The 17700-nt window shown below is 41.3% G+C and overlaps 1 protein-coding gene across 5 annotated transcripts in view; it reads left to right on the top strand.

The window, feature by feature from the left end:
- MACROH2A1 (macroH2A.1 histone) overlaps window positions 1–17700 on the top strand; it is an 81901-nt gene that overhangs the window by 44749 nt on the left and 19452 nt on the right. For 3 of the 5 annotated variants that reach the window (XM_019964949.2, XM_019964951.2, XM_019964948.2), the window contains exon 5: window positions 11416–11526. In XM_019964949.2, coding sequence (XP_019820508.1) covers window positions 11416–11526 — 111 coding nt within the window. The remainder of the gene's footprint in view (window positions 1–11415; window positions 11527–17700) is intronic. The other 2 variants (XM_019964952.2, XM_019964950.2) reach the window with 1 other exon arrangement.

The following is a 17700-nucleotide window of genomic DNA, read 5'->3' as shown; positions in this document are numbered from 1 at the left end:
GAAGAGACTGTCTTTTCTCCATTGTATATTCTTGCCTCCTTTGTCATAGATTAAGTGTGTAGCTTTATCTCTGAGCTTTCTAGTCTGTTCCATTGGTCTATATTTCTGTTTTTGTGCCAGCACCACACTGTCTTGATGACTTAGCTTTATGCTATACAAGGAGCCTGATTCCTCCAGCTCCATTTTTCTTTCTCAAGCTTGCTTTGGCTATTTGGGATCTTTTCTGTTTCCATACAAATTATAAAATTTTTTGCTCTAATTCTGTGAAAAAATGCCATTGGTAATTTGATAGGGATTGCATTGAACCTGTAGATTATTTTGGGTAGTATAGTCATTTTTGCAATATCAATTCTTCCAATACAAGAACGTGGACTATCTCACTATCTGTTTGGGTCATCTTTAATTTCTTTCATCAGTGTTTTATAGTTTTCTGAGTACAAGTTTTTACCTCCTTTGGTAGGTTTATTCCTAGGTATTTTATTCTTCTTGTTGCAATGATAAATGGGATTGTTTCCTTAATTTTTCTTTATGATCTTTTATTGTTAGTGTATAAGAACAAAACATTTCTGTGCATTGATTTTGTATTCTGCAACTTTACCAAGTTCATTGATTAGCTGTAGTAGTTTCCTGGTGGCATCTTTAGGATTTTCTATGTATACTATCATGTCATTGGCAAACAATGACAGTTTTACTTCTTCAATTTGAATTCCTTTTCTTTCTTTTTCTTCTCTGATTGCTGTGGCTAGGGCTTCCAAAACTATGTTGAATAATAGTGGTGAGAGTGGACACCTTTGCCTTGTTCCTGGTCTTAGAGGAAATGGTTTCAGTTTTTCACGATTGAGAATGATGTTTGCTGTGAACTTGTTGTGTATGGACTGTATTATGTTGAAGTAGGTTTCCTCTATGCCCACTTTCTGGAGTTTTTTTTTTTTTTTTTTTTTTTAGTCATAAATGGGTGTTGAGTTTTGTCAAAAGCTTTTTAAGCACCTATTGAGAGCATATGGTTTTTATTCTTCAGTTTGTTAATGTAGTATGTCACAGTGATTGATTTGCAGATATTGACAAATCCTTGCATCTCTGGGATAAATCCCACCTAATCATGGCATATGATCCTTTTGATGTATTGTTGGGTTGGTTTTCTAGTATTTTGTTGAGGGTTTTTACATCTATATTCATCAGTGGTATTGGCCTGTAATTTTCTTTTTCTGTGATATCTTTGTCTGGTTTTTGGTATCAGGGTGATGGTAGCCTTGTAAAGTGAGTTTGGGAGTGTTGCTTCCTCTACAGTTTTTTGGAAGAATTTGAGGAGGATGGGTGTTAATTTTCCTCTAAATTTTTAATGAAATTCACCTGTGAAGCCATGTGGTCCTGGACTTGTGTTTGTAAGGAGTTTTTAAGTCAGAGTTTCAATTTCAGTACTTGTGATTGGTCTGTTCATATTTTCTGTTTCTTCTTGGTCCAGTCTTGGGAGATTGTACCTTTCTAAGAATAGTCCATTTCTTCTAGACTGTTTATTTTCACTGGCATATAGTTGCTTGCAATAGTCTCTCATGATTTTTTATGTTTCTGTAGTGTTTGTTGTAACTTCTTTTTCATTTCTACTTTTATTGATTTGAGTCTTCTCCCTTTTTTTCTTGATGAGTTTGGCAAAGGTTGGGATTTGATAATATCACAAAAGCACCTCTCTACCACCTTGTTGTGGCTTCTTCTTTTCTTTGAAAATATCTTTTTTTGGTAGGTTCTATTTTTTGTCAATGTTTGCTCAGCAGTTGTGATTTTTTTTAATTAAAAAATTTTAACAGCAATAACATTTTGTATTGGGGTCTAGCTGATTAACAGTGTTTTGGTAGTTTCAGGTGAACAGTGAAGGGACTGGGCCATACACACACATGTATCCATTCTCCCCCAGACTCCCCTCCCGTCCAGGCTGCCACATAACATTGAGCAAGTTCCATGTGCTCTACAGTAGGTTTTTGTTGGTTCTCCATTTTAAATATAGCAGCATGTACACGACCTTCCCAAAGTCTCTATCCCGTCCACCTGGCAACCATAAGTTCATTTTCGAAGTCTGTGAGTCTCTCTTCTGTTTTGTAAGTTAGTTCATTTGTATAATTTCTTTTTAGATTCCACATATAAGAGATGTCATATGATATTTCTCCTCTGTCTGACTTACTTCACTCCATATGACACTCTCTAGGTCCATCCATATTGCTGCAAATGGCATTATTTCATTGCTTTTAATAGCTGAGTAATATTCCATTGTATATATGTACCACATCTTCTTTATCCATTTCTCTGTCGATGGACATTTAGGTTGCTTCCATGTCTTGGCTGTTGTAAACCATGCTGCAGTGAACATTGGGATGCATTTATCTTTTCACACCATGTTTTTCTCTGGATATATGCCCTGGAGTGGGATTATGGTCATATGGTGGCTCTATTTTTCGTTTTTTAAGGAACGTCCATACTGTTCTCCATAGTGGCTATACCAATTTACATTGCCACCAACAATGCAGAGAAGGGTTCCCTCCTGTCCACATCCTCTGCAACATTTGTTGTTTGTGGATTTTATGATGATAGCCATTCTGACAGGTGTGAGGTGATATCTCCTTGTAGCTTTGATTTGCATTTCTCTAATAACACGATGTTGAACATCTTTTCATGTGTTTATTGGCCATTTGTATGTATTCTTTGGAGAAATGTCTATTCAGGTCTTCTGCCCATTTTTTGCTGCTATTTCATAAGCTGTTTGTAAATTTTGGAGATTAATCCCTTATCAGTCACATCCTTTGCAAATATTTTCTCCTAATCTGTGGGTTGTCTTTTTGTTTATTTTCTTTGCTATGCAAAAGCTTTTGAGTTTAAGTAGGTCTCATTTATTTATTTTTGCTTTTATTTCCATTATTCTGGGAGATGGATCAAAAAAGATGTTGCTGTGATTTATGTCAGAGGGTGTTTTGCCTATGTGTTCCTCTAGGTATTTTATACTGTCTGGTCGGACATTTAGGTCTTTAATTCATTTTGAGCTTATTTTTGTGTATGGAGTTAAGGAATGATCTAACTTCTTTACATGTGGCCATCCAGTTTTCCCTAGCACTGTTTGTTGAAGAGACTGTCTTTCCAACACTGTGTAGTCTTGCCTCCATTGTCATAGGTTCGTTGGCCATAGGTGCATGGGCTTATTTCTGAGTTTTCTGTCCTGTTCCATTGATCTATGTTTCTATTTTTGTGCCAGTACCATACTGTTTTGATGGCTGTGAGTTTGTAGTTTAGTCTGAAGTTAGGGAGCCTGATTCCTATGGCTCCATTTTTCTTTTTCAAGATTGCTCTGGCTACTCAGGGTCAGGTCTCCGTACAAATTTTGAGGATTTTTTTGTTTTAGTTCTATGGAAAATGCCATTGGTAATTTGATAGGGATTGCATTGAATCTGTAGATTGCCTTGGATAGTACAGTCATTTTGACAGTATGGATTCTTCCAATCCACAAACTTGGTATATCTTTCCATCTGTTTATGTTTTCTTCAGGTTCTTTCATCAGCATCTTAGTTTTTGAAATAAAGGTCTTTTGTCTCCTTAGGTATGTTTATTCCTAGGTATTTTATTCTTTTTGATGCAGTGGTAAATGGAATTGCTTCTTGAATTTCTCTTTATGATCTTTCATTGTTAGTGTATAGGAATGCAACATATTTCTGTGTATTAATTTTGTAACCTCCAACTTTACCATATTCGTTGATGAGTTCTAGTTGTGTTCTGGTAGCATCTCTAGGGTCTTCTTTGTACAGTATGATGTCATCTGCAAACAGTGACAGTTTAACTTCTTTCCCAGTTTGGACTCCCTTTACTTCTTTTTCTTCTCTGATTGCTACAGCTTGGACGTCCAAAACTGTGTTGAAAAAAGTGGTGACAGTGCATATCCTTGTCTTGTTCCTGATATTAGAGGAAATGCTTTCAGCTTTCCAGCACTGGATATGATGCTAGCTGTAGGTCTGGCGGTTTGTCGTGTGTGCTGTGCTTAGTTGCTCAGTGTGTCCCGACTCTTTACAACCTCATGAACTATCGCCCGCCAGGCTCCTCTGTCCATGGGGATTCTCCAGGTAACTGGCCTTTGTTATGTGGAGGTATGTGCACTCTATGCCCACTTTCTGGAGAGTTTCTTTTTATCATAAACGGGTGCTGAATTTTGTCAAAAATTTTTTCTGTGTCTTTGAAATGATCATATCCAATTTGTTGATACGGTGTATCCCATTGATTGATTTGTAGGTGTTGAAAAATCTTTGCATCCTAGGGTTGAATCCCACTTGATCATAGTGTATGATCTTTTTAATGTATTGTTGGATACAGATTGCTGGTATTTTGTTGAGAATTTTTACATCTATGTTCATCAGTGATATTGGCCTGTAATTTTCTTTTTTTCTGGTATCTTTGTTTGGTTTTAGGATAAGGGTGATGGTGGCCTCATAAAATGAGTTGGGAAGTTTTCTTCCTCTGTGACTTTTTGGGACAGTTTCCGAAGGATAGGTGTTAACTCTTCTCTAAATATTTGATAAAATTCGCCTGTGAAGCAGTCAGGTCATGGACTTTCATTTGCTGGGAGGTTTTTAATTATGGTTTCAATTTCAGTGATTGTGATTGGTCTGTTCATATTTTCTATTTCCTCCTGGTTCAGTCTTGGGAGATTGTACCTTTCTAAGAATAGTCCCATTTCTTCTAGATTGTTTATTTTCACTGGCATATAGTTGCTTGCAATAGTCTCTTACAATTTTTTATATTTCTGTAGTGTTTGTTGTAACTTCTTTTTCATTTCTACTTTTATTGATTTGAGTCTTCTCCCTTTTTTTCTTGCTGAGTCTGGCTAAAGGTTGGGATTTGATAATATCACAAAAGCACCTCTCCTACCATCTTGTTGTGGCTTCTTCTTTTCTTTGAAAATACCTTTTTTGTTGGATTCTAGTATTTTTTGTCACTGGTTGCTCAACAGTTTTGATTCTGATGTTTTCATGAGAGGAGGTGAGCTCAGGCCTTTCTATTCCACCATCTCGCAGAGATCTCTCTCCATTGGAATTTTGATAGGAATTGTAATGGATCTGTCAATTACTTTGGGTAGTATGAACATTTTAATGGTATTAATTTTTCCAATCCTTGAGCATAGAATATCTTTCCATTTATTTGTGTGTTTAATTTCTTTCATCAATGTCTTATGGTTTTCACTGTGCAGGACTTTCACCTTCTTGTTTAAGAATAATCCTTGGTATTTTTTTTCCTTTTAATGTGGTCGTAAATTGTTTTCTTAATTTCTGTTTATGATAGCTCATTATCAGTGTATGTTTTGAAACACTGCAGAACACCATGTATTGATTTTTTTTGTCCTGCAACTTTACTGAATTCATTTATTCTTTTTTTTTTTTTTTTTTGGTGGAGACTTTAGAGCTTTTTGTGTATAATATCATGTCATGTTCAAATAGTGACAATTTTACTTCTTTCTTTCTGGAGTTGGATACCTTTTATTTTCTTGCCTGATTGCTTGTGGCTAGAACTTCCAATACTACATTGAGTAAAAGTGTCAAGAGTGTGCATCCTTGTTGTGTTCCTAATCTTAGAGGAAAAGCTGTCAGCTTTTCACCATTGAATCTGATATTAGCTATGGGCTTGGCATATATGATCTGTATTATGTTGGGGTATGCTTCTTCTGTACTTACTTTGCTGAGGGTTTTTCATCACAAATAGATGTTGAAGTTTTTCAGTTGCTTTTTCTGTATCTATTGATGTGATCATGAGTTTTATCCTTCATTTGTTGATATGGTGTATCACACTGATGGATTTGCAGATGTTGGACCATTTTTCTATCCCTGAAGTAAGCTCCACTTGATCATGGTGTATTATCTTTTTAATGTATTGTTGAATTCAATTTGCTAATATTTTGGTGAGCATTTCTTATCTGTGTACATTAGGGGTATTGCCCCTTAATTTTCTTTTGGTGTCCTTGTTTTGGTAGGATAATGCTCTGTCTCCTTTATACTTTAATAAAACTTTATTATACAAAAGCTCTGAGCGATCAAGTCTCATCTCTGGCCCTGGATTGAATTCTTCTCCTCTGGAGGCCAAGAATCCCGGCATCTTTGCATGGTTCAGCAACAACCTTTCAGTAGCTTGATAGGGATTGTGTTGAATCTATAGATTGCTTTGGGTAGTATACTAATTTTCACTATATTGATTTTTCCAATCCACGAACATGGTATATTTCTCCATCTATTTGTGTCATCTTTGATTTCTTTCATCAGTGTTTTATAGTTTTCAATATATAGGTCTTTTGTTTCTTTGGGTAAATTTATTCCTAAGTGTTTTATTCTTTTCATTGCAGTGGTGAATGAGATTATTTCTTTTGATTTTCTGGAAGGAAGATCTGTCCATTGATGAAAATAGGATATAAAGTCTATTATAATTGTGTTGCTGTCTGTTTCTTCCTTTAGGTCTGTTAATATTTGTTTTATAAATTTATTTGCTCCTATGTTAGGTGTATAAATATTTACACATATTATATCCTCTTGTTGGGTTGACTTGTTTATCATTATGCAATGTCATTCATTGTCTGTTGTTTTAAAGTCTATTTTGTCCCATAGAAGTATAGCTACCTCGGCTTTCTATTGATTTTTGTTTGCATGGAAAATGTGTTTCCATCCCTTTACTTTCAGTCTGTGTATATTCCTACATCTGAAATGGGTCTCTTGTAGGCAGCACGTCAATGGGTGTTATGTATTCATCCACTCAGCCACTCATTGTCTTTTGACTGTAGAATTGAGTACATTTACATTTTAAGTAACTATTGATAGGTATGTACTTATTTCCATTTTAATTGTTTTTGTCTGTTTTGTAGTCCCTCTGTTCCTTTATTTTCATGCTTTCTTCCTTTGTGGTTTGATGATTTTCTTTAGTAGTATGCTTACATTTCTTTCTTTTTGCGTATCTGCTGCTGCTGCTAAGTCACTTCAGTCATGTCCGACTCTGTGTGACCCCATAGACAGCAGCCCACCAGGCTCCCCTGTCCCTGGGATTCTCCAGGCAAGAACACCAGAGTGGGTTGCCATTTCCTTCTCCAATGCGTGAAAGTGAAAAGTGAAAGGGAAGTCACCCAGTCGTGTCCGACTTTTAGCGACCCCATGGATTGCAGCCCACCAGGCTCCTCCATCCATGGGATTTTCCAGGCAAGAGTACTGGAGTGGGGTGCCATTGCCTTCTCTTATGGGCTTATTCTTTACCTTGAGTCTTATGTATAACAACATAACAGTCTATTTAAAATTGATAACAAGTTTGATCCCATTCAGAAGCTCTACACTTTTACTCTTCCCTCCATGTTACATTTCTTTGCTTGTGTGTGCTTGCATGCGTGCTAAGTTGCCTCAGTCGTGTCCAACTCTTTGCGACCCTGTGGACTCCTCTGTCCATGCCAGGTTCCTCTGTCCATGGGATTCTTCAGGCAAGAATACTGGAGTGGGTTGCCATACCTTCTTCCGGGGATCTTCCCAACCCAGGGATAGAACCCACGTCTCTTGTGTCTCCTGCATTGGCAGGCAGATTCTTTTCCACTAGCACCATCTGGGAAGCCTCTTCTTGCGTATGTCATTAACTAATTACTGTAGTTAGTTATTTTTAGTACTTTTAACTTTTATGCTAGCTTTATAAGTTAATAATCTACCACCTTTGCTATGTATTTGTAAATCTTTACCAGTGACACATACTTTTGTAGATTTTCCTGTTGGTAAATTAGTGCCCTTTCCATTGAGCTTAAAGAAGTCTTTATTATTTCTTGTAATGTGAGTTTAGTGGTGATGAACTCCTTTAGCTTTTGCTTCTCTGGAGAACTGTTATCTGTATTCTTCACTTCTCAAGTAGAGCTTTGCTGGGTAGAGTATTCTTAGTGGGAAGTTTTTTTTTTAAAACTTTTAGCACTTAGGAAAATCAAGGCATTTCCTTCTGGCCTGCAAAGTTTTAGCTGAAAAATCTGCTGGTAATCTTATGGGTTTTTTTGGGTAACAAGTTGTTTTTTCTTGCTGTTTTAAAGATTCTCTCCTTATCTTTAACTTTTGCCACTTTAACTATAATGTGTCTTGGCATGGATTTCTTTGCATTCATCTTATTTGGAACTCTTTCAGGTTCCCAGCAGGATTTTCTTTTTTATGGCTAAATAATATTCCATTGTATGTATGTGTTTGCACATTTACCTTATCCATTTATTTGTTGATGGGCACTTATGTTGTTCCCATGTCTTGACTATTGTAAATAATGCTCCAGTGAACATGGGGTGCAGATATCTCCTCATAAAATGTTTTCATTTCCTTTGAATACATTCCCAGAAGTAGAATTGCTATAGCACATGGTAGTTCTATTTTTTATTTCTTGAAGAATCTTTATATTTTTTTTTTCCGTAGTGACTGGACCAATTTACAGTATGGGGCAACAGCTTTAGTGCAGATGACCATATGCAAATGAATGCTTGCTGAAAATTACCAGTTTTAATTACCACAGGCTAAGCTTTGTAACCTGACTGCATAGGCAGCTGCTGGCTTGTATGAGGATCACAGGGAGCCTTTCAGGCCCCTCCTCCCAGTAAAACCAGTTCCAATTCCCAGATGCCTGAAATTCTATCATTTAGGGCTTTCTGATCTCTTAAAATTCATGTATCCTTGGACAGAAGCAGTAAATCTTTGTCTACTTATCAACTGCACTCCATTCCCAAGCATTTACTGAATATCTCCTGTATGAGTGGTGGTCACTGGGTAGACCATTGGCTTTAACAGTTTTTTGCTCGCATACTTCCTAAAGCAGTTTTGAAAATCTTCATATCTCATACATCTAAAATTTGACAACTAAACTTCTCATACTAATAAATTTAAATATCTATAAAGGGCATAATTTTGATATAAATACTGAAATTTAAAAAGAAAGCTCTTTCATCACTCATTTAAATGTATCCAAGTAAATCTAATTACTGTGATGGTTTGATATACCATAAAATACACAAGCAGGCTCTTTTTTAACAGTTGGAAAATCTGCATCATTTTTCTCCTTTGAGCCCTTGTTTCCCTTCCCTTTCTCCAGAAAATGTTATCCTAACATAATACATTTTTCTTTGCTTGTACTGTGTTAGTGATTTGCACAACAAAAATAATTAACATAAATTTAAATTCGTTTTGAAAAAATTTCCTGTGATCTTAAAAGCATTAAATGTTATGGTTTGCACAGGATTGGATAGTTATCATCTTTATTAATAATACACAGTTGATCAAGCTGATAAATACTCGACACATTTTAACTATTGAGAAAGTAGAAGTATCATGTCATAGGATTGATTCAAGGAGATAGTTTTTTTCAGTTAACTTAAGTACCCTAAGATGAACATTGCTTATTGTAAAAATGAATCATCATCCTATATTTTTATACTTATAGGTACAGTGCCTGGAAAGTCTTGCTCACAAAAATAATTAAATGGGAATGGAAAGGATTTTGTTATAGCAACATCACTCAATCCTCTGAACTCTTTCTGAGTTACATGCCAACAATCACATAGTAATCTGTCATCACTTTGTTTTAATGTTTTATTTTAGAATTGTTTTAGATTTATAGAAGTTACAAAGCGCGTATAGAGAATTTCTGAATATCCCTCACCTAGTCTCACTGTTGTTAACATCTTCCATAACCCTGTACATTCATCACAACTGAGAAACCTGCACTGGTACTCTACTATTAATTAAGCTCCATCAGTCCTTTCTTTAATGATGAATCAGCTGCTAACTCAGTTTGGTATTTCTTCAGTTTTGTTGAAAGCACAGAATTAGAAACATCTGACTTGTGAAAGGATTTGTCATCCAGCCTTTGCCTTTCTTGTTTCCTGGAAAGTATATCAAAAAAGGCTTTACTAAGACTTACTATGTAATTGTTGATTATACGTGTTTCTCTTTTACTTGTCAAATTTGATACACTCAAATTGTTAGGAGAACCAGAATAGCGATAATTTTAATAGATCTTTGCTAATACCATGTTTCTTAATAAAATGCTTTCTGTCTTATCATTTATATAAACACCTTGGAGCATCAAATTTAGCTCATTTAATTTATAGAAAATATTCCAGGTTAGCCATGTAACCTAAATGTGAAACCAGTCCTTATTTTTAAAGCACTTAGTAAAACTAGACCTTACTTTTCAATGTCAGTAAAAAATGTTAATATGTTAATGGATTTGAATATTAAAAGGGCAAATGGATAGGGCACGGGCCTTGCCCTGAATTTACTGTCCAGATCCTTCCTTCAGGAAGGCATAGCCATTTATATTTCTCACCCCCTACTTTCTTGATTTGCTTCCATTAGACCATCCTTCAGGAGTGATGTCCTTTTTGATAATAATTGGGGGAAGAAAAAAAAGTGAAGTACCTTAAACAAAAATTGCCATTGTGCTCACCTTGCTCACTCGACAATATATCTGAATATAAAATAAATCCCCAAATGAGCCAAAATATCCGTTTCTAATACACGCCTCATCCTTAAGAGAAATGAAAGACTGAGAAAGGCACGTACCCCTACTGGAAGGGTGGTGCGCCACACAATATCCACTCTTGGGAACTGAGAAGTGGCTGTGAGGGGAGGCCCAGCATGAAGCCTTGATTGCTGCTTAGATCACTCTTAGGACTGATCCATTTCAGGAAGAGGTAAACACTTGATGAAGCTGAGGATCTGGAGAGTAATTAAACCTCTCTACACAACATACCCTTGCCAAGGCTCTTGGAAACCCCAGGGTGTACATCCTTCAATGTGAATGACGCCAGAAAGAGGCCCAGGAGCCTGCCAAGATTCATGCCCACTGCTGGGGATTGGAGCATTTCAAGGGGGCAGATCAGCTCACCAACAGCCCCCATATGGAGGCTTCTCCAAGGCGGGTCTTAGTGAAAGAAAGTGGGAGAATCTTACCTCATGAGCTGGGGAGGCTTGGAGGGTGATGGTCCTTGATCTGCTTTTTTGGCTCTTTGACAACTAAGTACCCAGAGTAGTTTGTTTTTTCCTCTCAGATGTGAATACTGTACAGGCATCTAGAAAGTGAAGACCCTGAATTAAGAGACATTTACTTGGTCTACAGTTATACAAGTGTTTCTGTTGTAAATTATCACTGTGAAGTTTTGCCTTTAAGTAGCTTTTTTTTTTTTTTAAGATTCTGAAGTGATGAAAATACAATTTAGCACTCTGTATGGAATGCTTGGGCTTGAATGCAGGCCTGCAGCCCCCAAATGCTGAGAGCTGGTAGTGGTTTAGTTTTCTGTTTTCTCTTAAGTATTATGGGCGAGGCTTTCTTTTCACCTGTCTGTTGGAAAAGCCCAGATTCACATGGCCTCCACCTGTGCGGGCCTCATACTGACTCTTCTGTTTGTGTAAGAAGAAGCAGGGAGAAGTCAGCAAGGCCGCCAGCGCCGACAGCACGACCGAGGGCACACCAGCCGACGGCTTCACCGTGCTCTCCACCAAGAGCCTCTTCCTCGGCCAGAAGGTAGGCCAGCGCTCTCCCCAGTCTGCTCACGTGCCCTGGGACTGAAGGGTGCCTCTCCCAGCAGAAAACCTGCCTGCGGACCACTTCTGGCCTTGTGGGCTGGCAGAGAGAGTAGGGGCGGGCAGCTTTAGGAACCAACTCGGGGAGGGCTGGGCCAGGTGCTGAGGGGAGATTGGCAGGTGGGGAGAGGAGATGTGGTGAAGAAGAGGGACAGGAGCTCCTGTGGGGCTGGAGACACCCTGGGCTCGGTCTGTGGAAGGAGCTGCGTACATGGGAGGACCTGGCCATCCTATAATCTTGGCCAGAAAGTAAAACCAGGGCCTGGAAAGAGAAAGATCTAGCTGGCAGCCCAGGCATTCTGGTGGATACTGGAGGTGGAGCCTTGATCCAGGGGCCGAGATTGTTGCTAGACACACCGTGCCACCTGAGGAGTCCTCAAGCCAGTTGTTTGTTTGTTTTCACCGTGGGCAGTGTGTTTTCGGCTGCCCCAGTGGTGCAAATTTGCCAGGACACTACATGGTTTTGTAACAGATGATTCACTTTTGTTGAAAATAAAAATGATGCAAAGGCTTTTAAGACCTCAGAAGGAGGGTTAAATTTCTCTGTTAACACCAAAAAAGGGGGTGGAGAGACAGTGGGAATTACTTGGCTGATTTTTTTTTTTTTAATCCTACATTAAAAAGTATTAAAGGCATGGATTTGAACTTCCACGTAAATTGCATTTAGTTTGAATGTGGTAAACAACTTGGTCCTGAAGCTGCATCATTTTTAAAAGCTCACCGTCAGTTTTCTTTTGCATCTCAGTGACACAGTCCTCCTGCTCACTTCATTGCAAGCCTCCTCCTCCTCCTCCCACTTCCTGTCACTAATTGCACTCAGGCTCTCATGATGCAATTCCTGTGGTGGACTCTGTGTTCCAGCAAATAACCATTACAGTGTACATTTTATAACCATTGTCTGTATTTTGTATGCATTTTTCAAAGGGAAAATATACGCAGCACTAGTTGTCATCTTAAGGTCTGGGGCTTTGAAAGTTTGTGTAAAATATTTTTTATTGATAAAATTTCAGCACAGCAGTGAAGGCAACCACCTGGGTTTACTTTCACCCTTTAACCTGTCCTTTGGGTAATATATTGAAAGTTAATGTGACCTGTCACCCAGATTGCTTTCGTTTGAACTAAAGTGTGAAAACGCTCTGCAATTTAAGGACTAGCTCCAGTGTGCTTTAGATCCCCAATGCTATTAGCCGGGACTTGGAAGCCTGTTAAACAGGTACAACAGTTCAGCCCAGGGGCCACCCTCTCCCTCACTCCTTCCCCTGCCCCACCCTTGGGTGCCTCTCCCTTCCCTGTGTTCTTCTTGCTCTCTCCTGCTGTTTACTCCAAAACCAGCCTCAGATCGGAACTCCTCGCACCCCCTTGCAGGATCCCTACAGTGGCAGTACTTGGCCATACGGCACCTGTGTACACATAAAAATGCTCTTCTTGGCCATGGGATCAGGGCCTCATGTGCTACATATGAGGCCTGGGAGGGAGCCAGCAAAGGCTGTAGATTCATGGCTAGCACTGCTGTGACCGAGCAGCGCCACCTGCTCCATGATGGGTATAGTCTGGCCTCTGACCTCAGGGCAGCACCACAGGCAGGAAAGTACCAGAAAGTACAAATCCAGTGAACACTTACTACACCCGACTTAGGTTGGAAGGGGAAGTCCAAAATGCTGTAGAGAGGCACTGATACTCTAGAGTAATTTACAGGTGTGTTATCTAATACTATATAGGAAATACAGGAAGAAGGAAGCAGTGGGCTTGATAGTAAAGCTAACGTGGCTGTTTGATATCTTGACTTTTGGAGGGAAAGCCTGAAAGGATGGGCTGAGCTGGAGCCCAGTGTAACATGGTCAGCTGTGAGAGAAGGGGCTGAGTGCAGAGCCGGAAGAAACACCCACCTTCTTTCCCGTCCAGCTTCATGACCCAAGATACACACATCCAGGATGAGCTACCCGAGACCCAGTCCTGTAGGCACCCTTTAGCAGAATAAACTGTGTCTCCCCAAAAGTGCTGTCACAGAGTAAATCAGCATCTCAAGTCGGCCGGGGCACCCTCTTAGAAAATAGTGTCCTTGGAACCCTGAGCCCCTGCAGCGTGAGAAAGGGAGTAAATGTTCCTAGTTAGCAGCATTACTTTGAAGCAGTACTTTCTGGCCCTCTGTTAGTTTTTACTGTTGGGTGCAAATCATGGCATTTAGTGCAAAAGGGGCCTGAGTTGTCAGACTGACACACAGGAATTTTCACACAAAGCACATTTTAAAATGTCGTTAGTACAGGCATTAATTCTGACTTGGATTTTTGGAAATGTTTCAGAAAGGGTACTTCACAGTGATGGCTGTATGGTACCCTATGTTCTACGAGTCTTATTTTCCACCTGTGACGATGACACCAATGCTAGAGTAGTGCAGGCAAGCTGAGGTCAGAAAGGTGGTACTGTGCTCACTACAGTCCTGACAGGCATGGTTGCTAAGCTACTCACAGGAGAAGCCGGCCCAGGGCTTAGGAGCCGGGGCTCTAATTGTTGATGATGATGAAGTATTTCACATACAGCTGTCTCAGGAGTAATCACTCTCATTATTCTTTGATTTTACCCAGTGTTCACACACATTGTTGAATTGTTTTCAAAAGGGAAACAGTGCTGCGAATCCGAGTTGACTAGATGTGTTTGCTTTGTGATTCAGTGGAGATTCTCAGCGTCTTTTCAGAGATTTAAAAAGCTTTGTGTTCAAAAGCAGTACCTCCAAGGTGTATTATAAATCTTCGTCAGTGGTGGTAAGTGATGTGGACTTCCCTGGAAGAGTCAGTGTTACTAGAAGCGGCTGGGAAGGCGGTGTCAGGAGGGCTTGTGTGCGTGCCCTCCCCGCCCACGCCGCACACTATCAGGATTGCAGCCAAACCCCTGTAGGCTGCTTGAGGCAGGGGTAGGCACCAGGGGTTTTCTTCCTCGGATCCAGACACCCTAGTCCTGGGGGCTAGGGAATAGTGAAGAGAGAGAGGGCTCTTGAAGCAGCAACATGGAGGAAAGGCCCACCACCACCCGCTTCCATCCTATGGCAGACAGTTGGCTTCTGAGACAGTTTAGGGCACGGGCGATCCCATGCTTTTCCTCCGGCAGTGTCCTGAGTCCTTATCCTCGGGTGGCCCATGCTAGCCTGAAACGCACCAGATGCCACCACCAGGCCTGAGCCTCTGGGGGATTCGGACCAGGCATACCTGCAGGCTGGGCAGCATAGCACAGAGGAGGAAGCCCCTTCACCTGAGAGGCCGGGGCGGGAGTGGGTCCTGAAGCAGGCCCCGGGGACACATTGTGCTCTGTGAGGAGGTGGAGACAATTCTGTGGAGGACCTCTGCCTCTCCATCCACCTTAGTTGAAGTAGACCCTGGGGACAGGAGAAGAGTTCCATTTTATGTGGCGGATACAGGGAAAGAAGTCTTCTTCCTTGTCCATTGTAAGGGAATGAGAGAGACAAAGCTTGGACTATGACAGTCTATACTCAGTGAGTCACTCAGATAATCTTTAATACTGTTATTCCCTAAAATTGAATTTCTGATCACATATGTTAAAAATAAAAAAAAAGGATTGTACTGCTTCCTTTAGCCAAGGAGGTCATGTCAAGATATCCCAGATGTCCTTGCAGTAGCCCCAAGCCACCAGCTCCTTCCTTACCACAGGCAGGCTGCCTTCCAGCCAGCTCCTGGATGGCCAGGTCAGCTCTGAGCCACCCCAGGTCCCAGCCAGGACAAGGGAAATTTCTGAGCTCTGACCTCTCCATATCCCTGCTTTCAGGGAAGCAGTTTGTTCATCTCATCACAGAGTTGTGTCTGGATGTTTGATGTTCAATCCCAGCTCTGTTTGTGGGCCTACAGAGACCCGAGCACTGTCTTAGACATTGGATGGCCCTCTCTCTGCCTTCAAGGAGCTTACACCTTAACGAGTTCACATCAGAAGTAGACAACAAGGATTCACTAGGCATAACTCCTCGAGGGAAGACTGGGGACCCTAGACATCAGAGGCTGGCTCCAGCAGAGCCCAGTGACCTGGGCATCATCAGGTCCCCAGGGTGGAGGAGATCCTGAAGGACCCTTGGCTCAGTCCCCTTTCCCCAGCCCCATAGCCAGGTGGGACCCCCTTTCTGCTGTATACCTGGTGATGCTCTTTGGTTACTTTCTCCAGTGGCCAGTAGTCTTCACAGATATTTTAAATTCACCATTCTGGGATTTAAAACTTAGTTTTCCATCTTTCCCAATATTAAGATAAGGAAGTGGTCATCTTACTCCCATTCCAAAATCATTAACAAGCCTCCCCACTCCCAGAAAATCAGACTCAACTTGGGAATGTTCACAGTGCCCCAGACATCTGATTTCCCAGCCCACAAACACCCCTGCTCTGCCATGTGCTTCAGACAGCTGGGCATCCCTTTGGGTGAGAGGCCCAAGAGGATTTGACCCAGGGTGGGTCTTGGGGGGGCGGTCCTGGGACCTCCTACTACTGGACATCTATTCTGGGCCTGCCAGGCCTGTTGGCATATGTCCTCTGCACATCCAGATCCTTTCCAGGCATGTGCATGCGCAGCCTCTACTTGTCCTCCTGTCCAGGGGAGCTTCTGTCCCTGTTCGTGATCAGATGATCAGATCACTGTCGGCTTCTGCACCTGGTCCAGCCTGCCCAAGCCAAGCTGAGTGCCCATGTACCTTTCCAGAGTGCCTGAAGCAATCTGTCCTCTCCCCTCCCCATTCCTCTCCCTGACACAAACACGGACTGGGCCTCCCCCAGGCACAAACATTTTTAAGAGCAATACTGTTTTGTGGCTCAGCCCCTCACCCTGAGGACTTCTGCTGAGCCTGGCACCTGGCAGAACAGAGTTGGGAAATCAAGGCTCGGATGTGGGTGAGACTGAAGGTGCACTTGGTTCGCTAGGGCTTTTCCATGCTAGGGGCAGTGGCTGCCTGACAGGCAGGATTCTGTGATTCCAAGAAGGGGCTGCTTCCACTCAGAGGGAAGGTGAGCCCAGAGAGAACTCGGAATTCTGTTTGCAACCTCTCCCTCACTTCAGCAAGGCCCTGAAGCCCTATGGTTTCCCCAGAACACCCCTCCCCCTAAAGAGCAGGGGGCAGTTCTCCCCAGGCAGAGGCAGAGACAGGGAGAATCTACCAGGGTCTCCCCGGCTAGTTGAATCAGAGCCCATGGAAATAGCTGATTTTCCATTGAGGCATTTCTGAATACAAATCCAGAAGCATCTATACAATTGGGGGGAAAAACAGCATGAGTTTTAAAGATTTAAACATGTATGACTTTAAAACAAACCAAAAAAAAAAAAAAAAAAAAATCTCCCAGATGTCTTTAAAGCGTATTCACCCATAAAACCAAGTGGACTGTTTCCCCTGCTCACCCCCCCTTTCTCCTTTCCATTCCTCCTGCTAGAACCTCCTGCTGCTTCACACAGTGTGAGTTTTTATTTTCGGTGGAGGGAGCAGAGAATATTGGCTTAATTTGAGCTTTTATAAACAGCTTTTGCTTGATGTCATATGCAATACGTACATGATACATAATCAAACCCTTTGCCTTGTCCTGAAGCTTCACTTGCCTTACTCTGAGATCACACCCCACCCACACCCCTTCCCCTTGAGCACAACCATGAGTATCCTCGCCCCGATGCCATCCCCTGCTGTGCCTCTGTCCTGGCACCAGGGCCTACATATGCTTCTGAGTGGGTCAGTATGTGAGGTTGCCTCAGTGGGCATCCTCCAGCTGCAGGAACATCAGGGCCCCCGATCACCCTGCAGTGCTGAGAATCACACTGCAGAAAGTGTAAGTGGAGAGAACTTGGGCTTCTTCTCCCTTTGAGCCCTAACTAAAGATGGGCCTCCCTTCACTGTGGTGAGGTCTAGCCAGGGTCCTTCCCTGGCCATAAGACCAGTTCATTTCCACAACTTTTAGTCTAAGCAGGTCCCTGTTTTGAGAATCTGCTTATTGCTTCTGGGAATTAGAAATGGGGGGCAATATTTCTATTGCTTATAGAATGCCAGGGTTTGGTTTGTTTGTTTAGTTTTGTTTGCACAAAATGGTCTGGCCCCAGAAATTCAGTCACTTGGAGCTTGTGGCCAGGAGCATCCCGGCCGAGTGTCCG

This window comes from Bos indicus, chromosome 7 (assembly GCF_029378745.1).
Source record: "Bos indicus isolate NIAB-ARS_2022 breed Sahiwal x Tharparkar chromosome 7, NIAB-ARS_B.indTharparkar_mat_pri_1.0, whole genome shotgun sequence".
Taxonomy (NCBI): Eukaryota; Metazoa; Chordata; class Mammalia; order Artiodactyla; family Bovidae; genus Bos; species Bos indicus.
The sequence above is the reverse complement of the archived record's forward strand: the minus strand, read 5'-3'. Positions and strand labels throughout refer to the sequence as shown.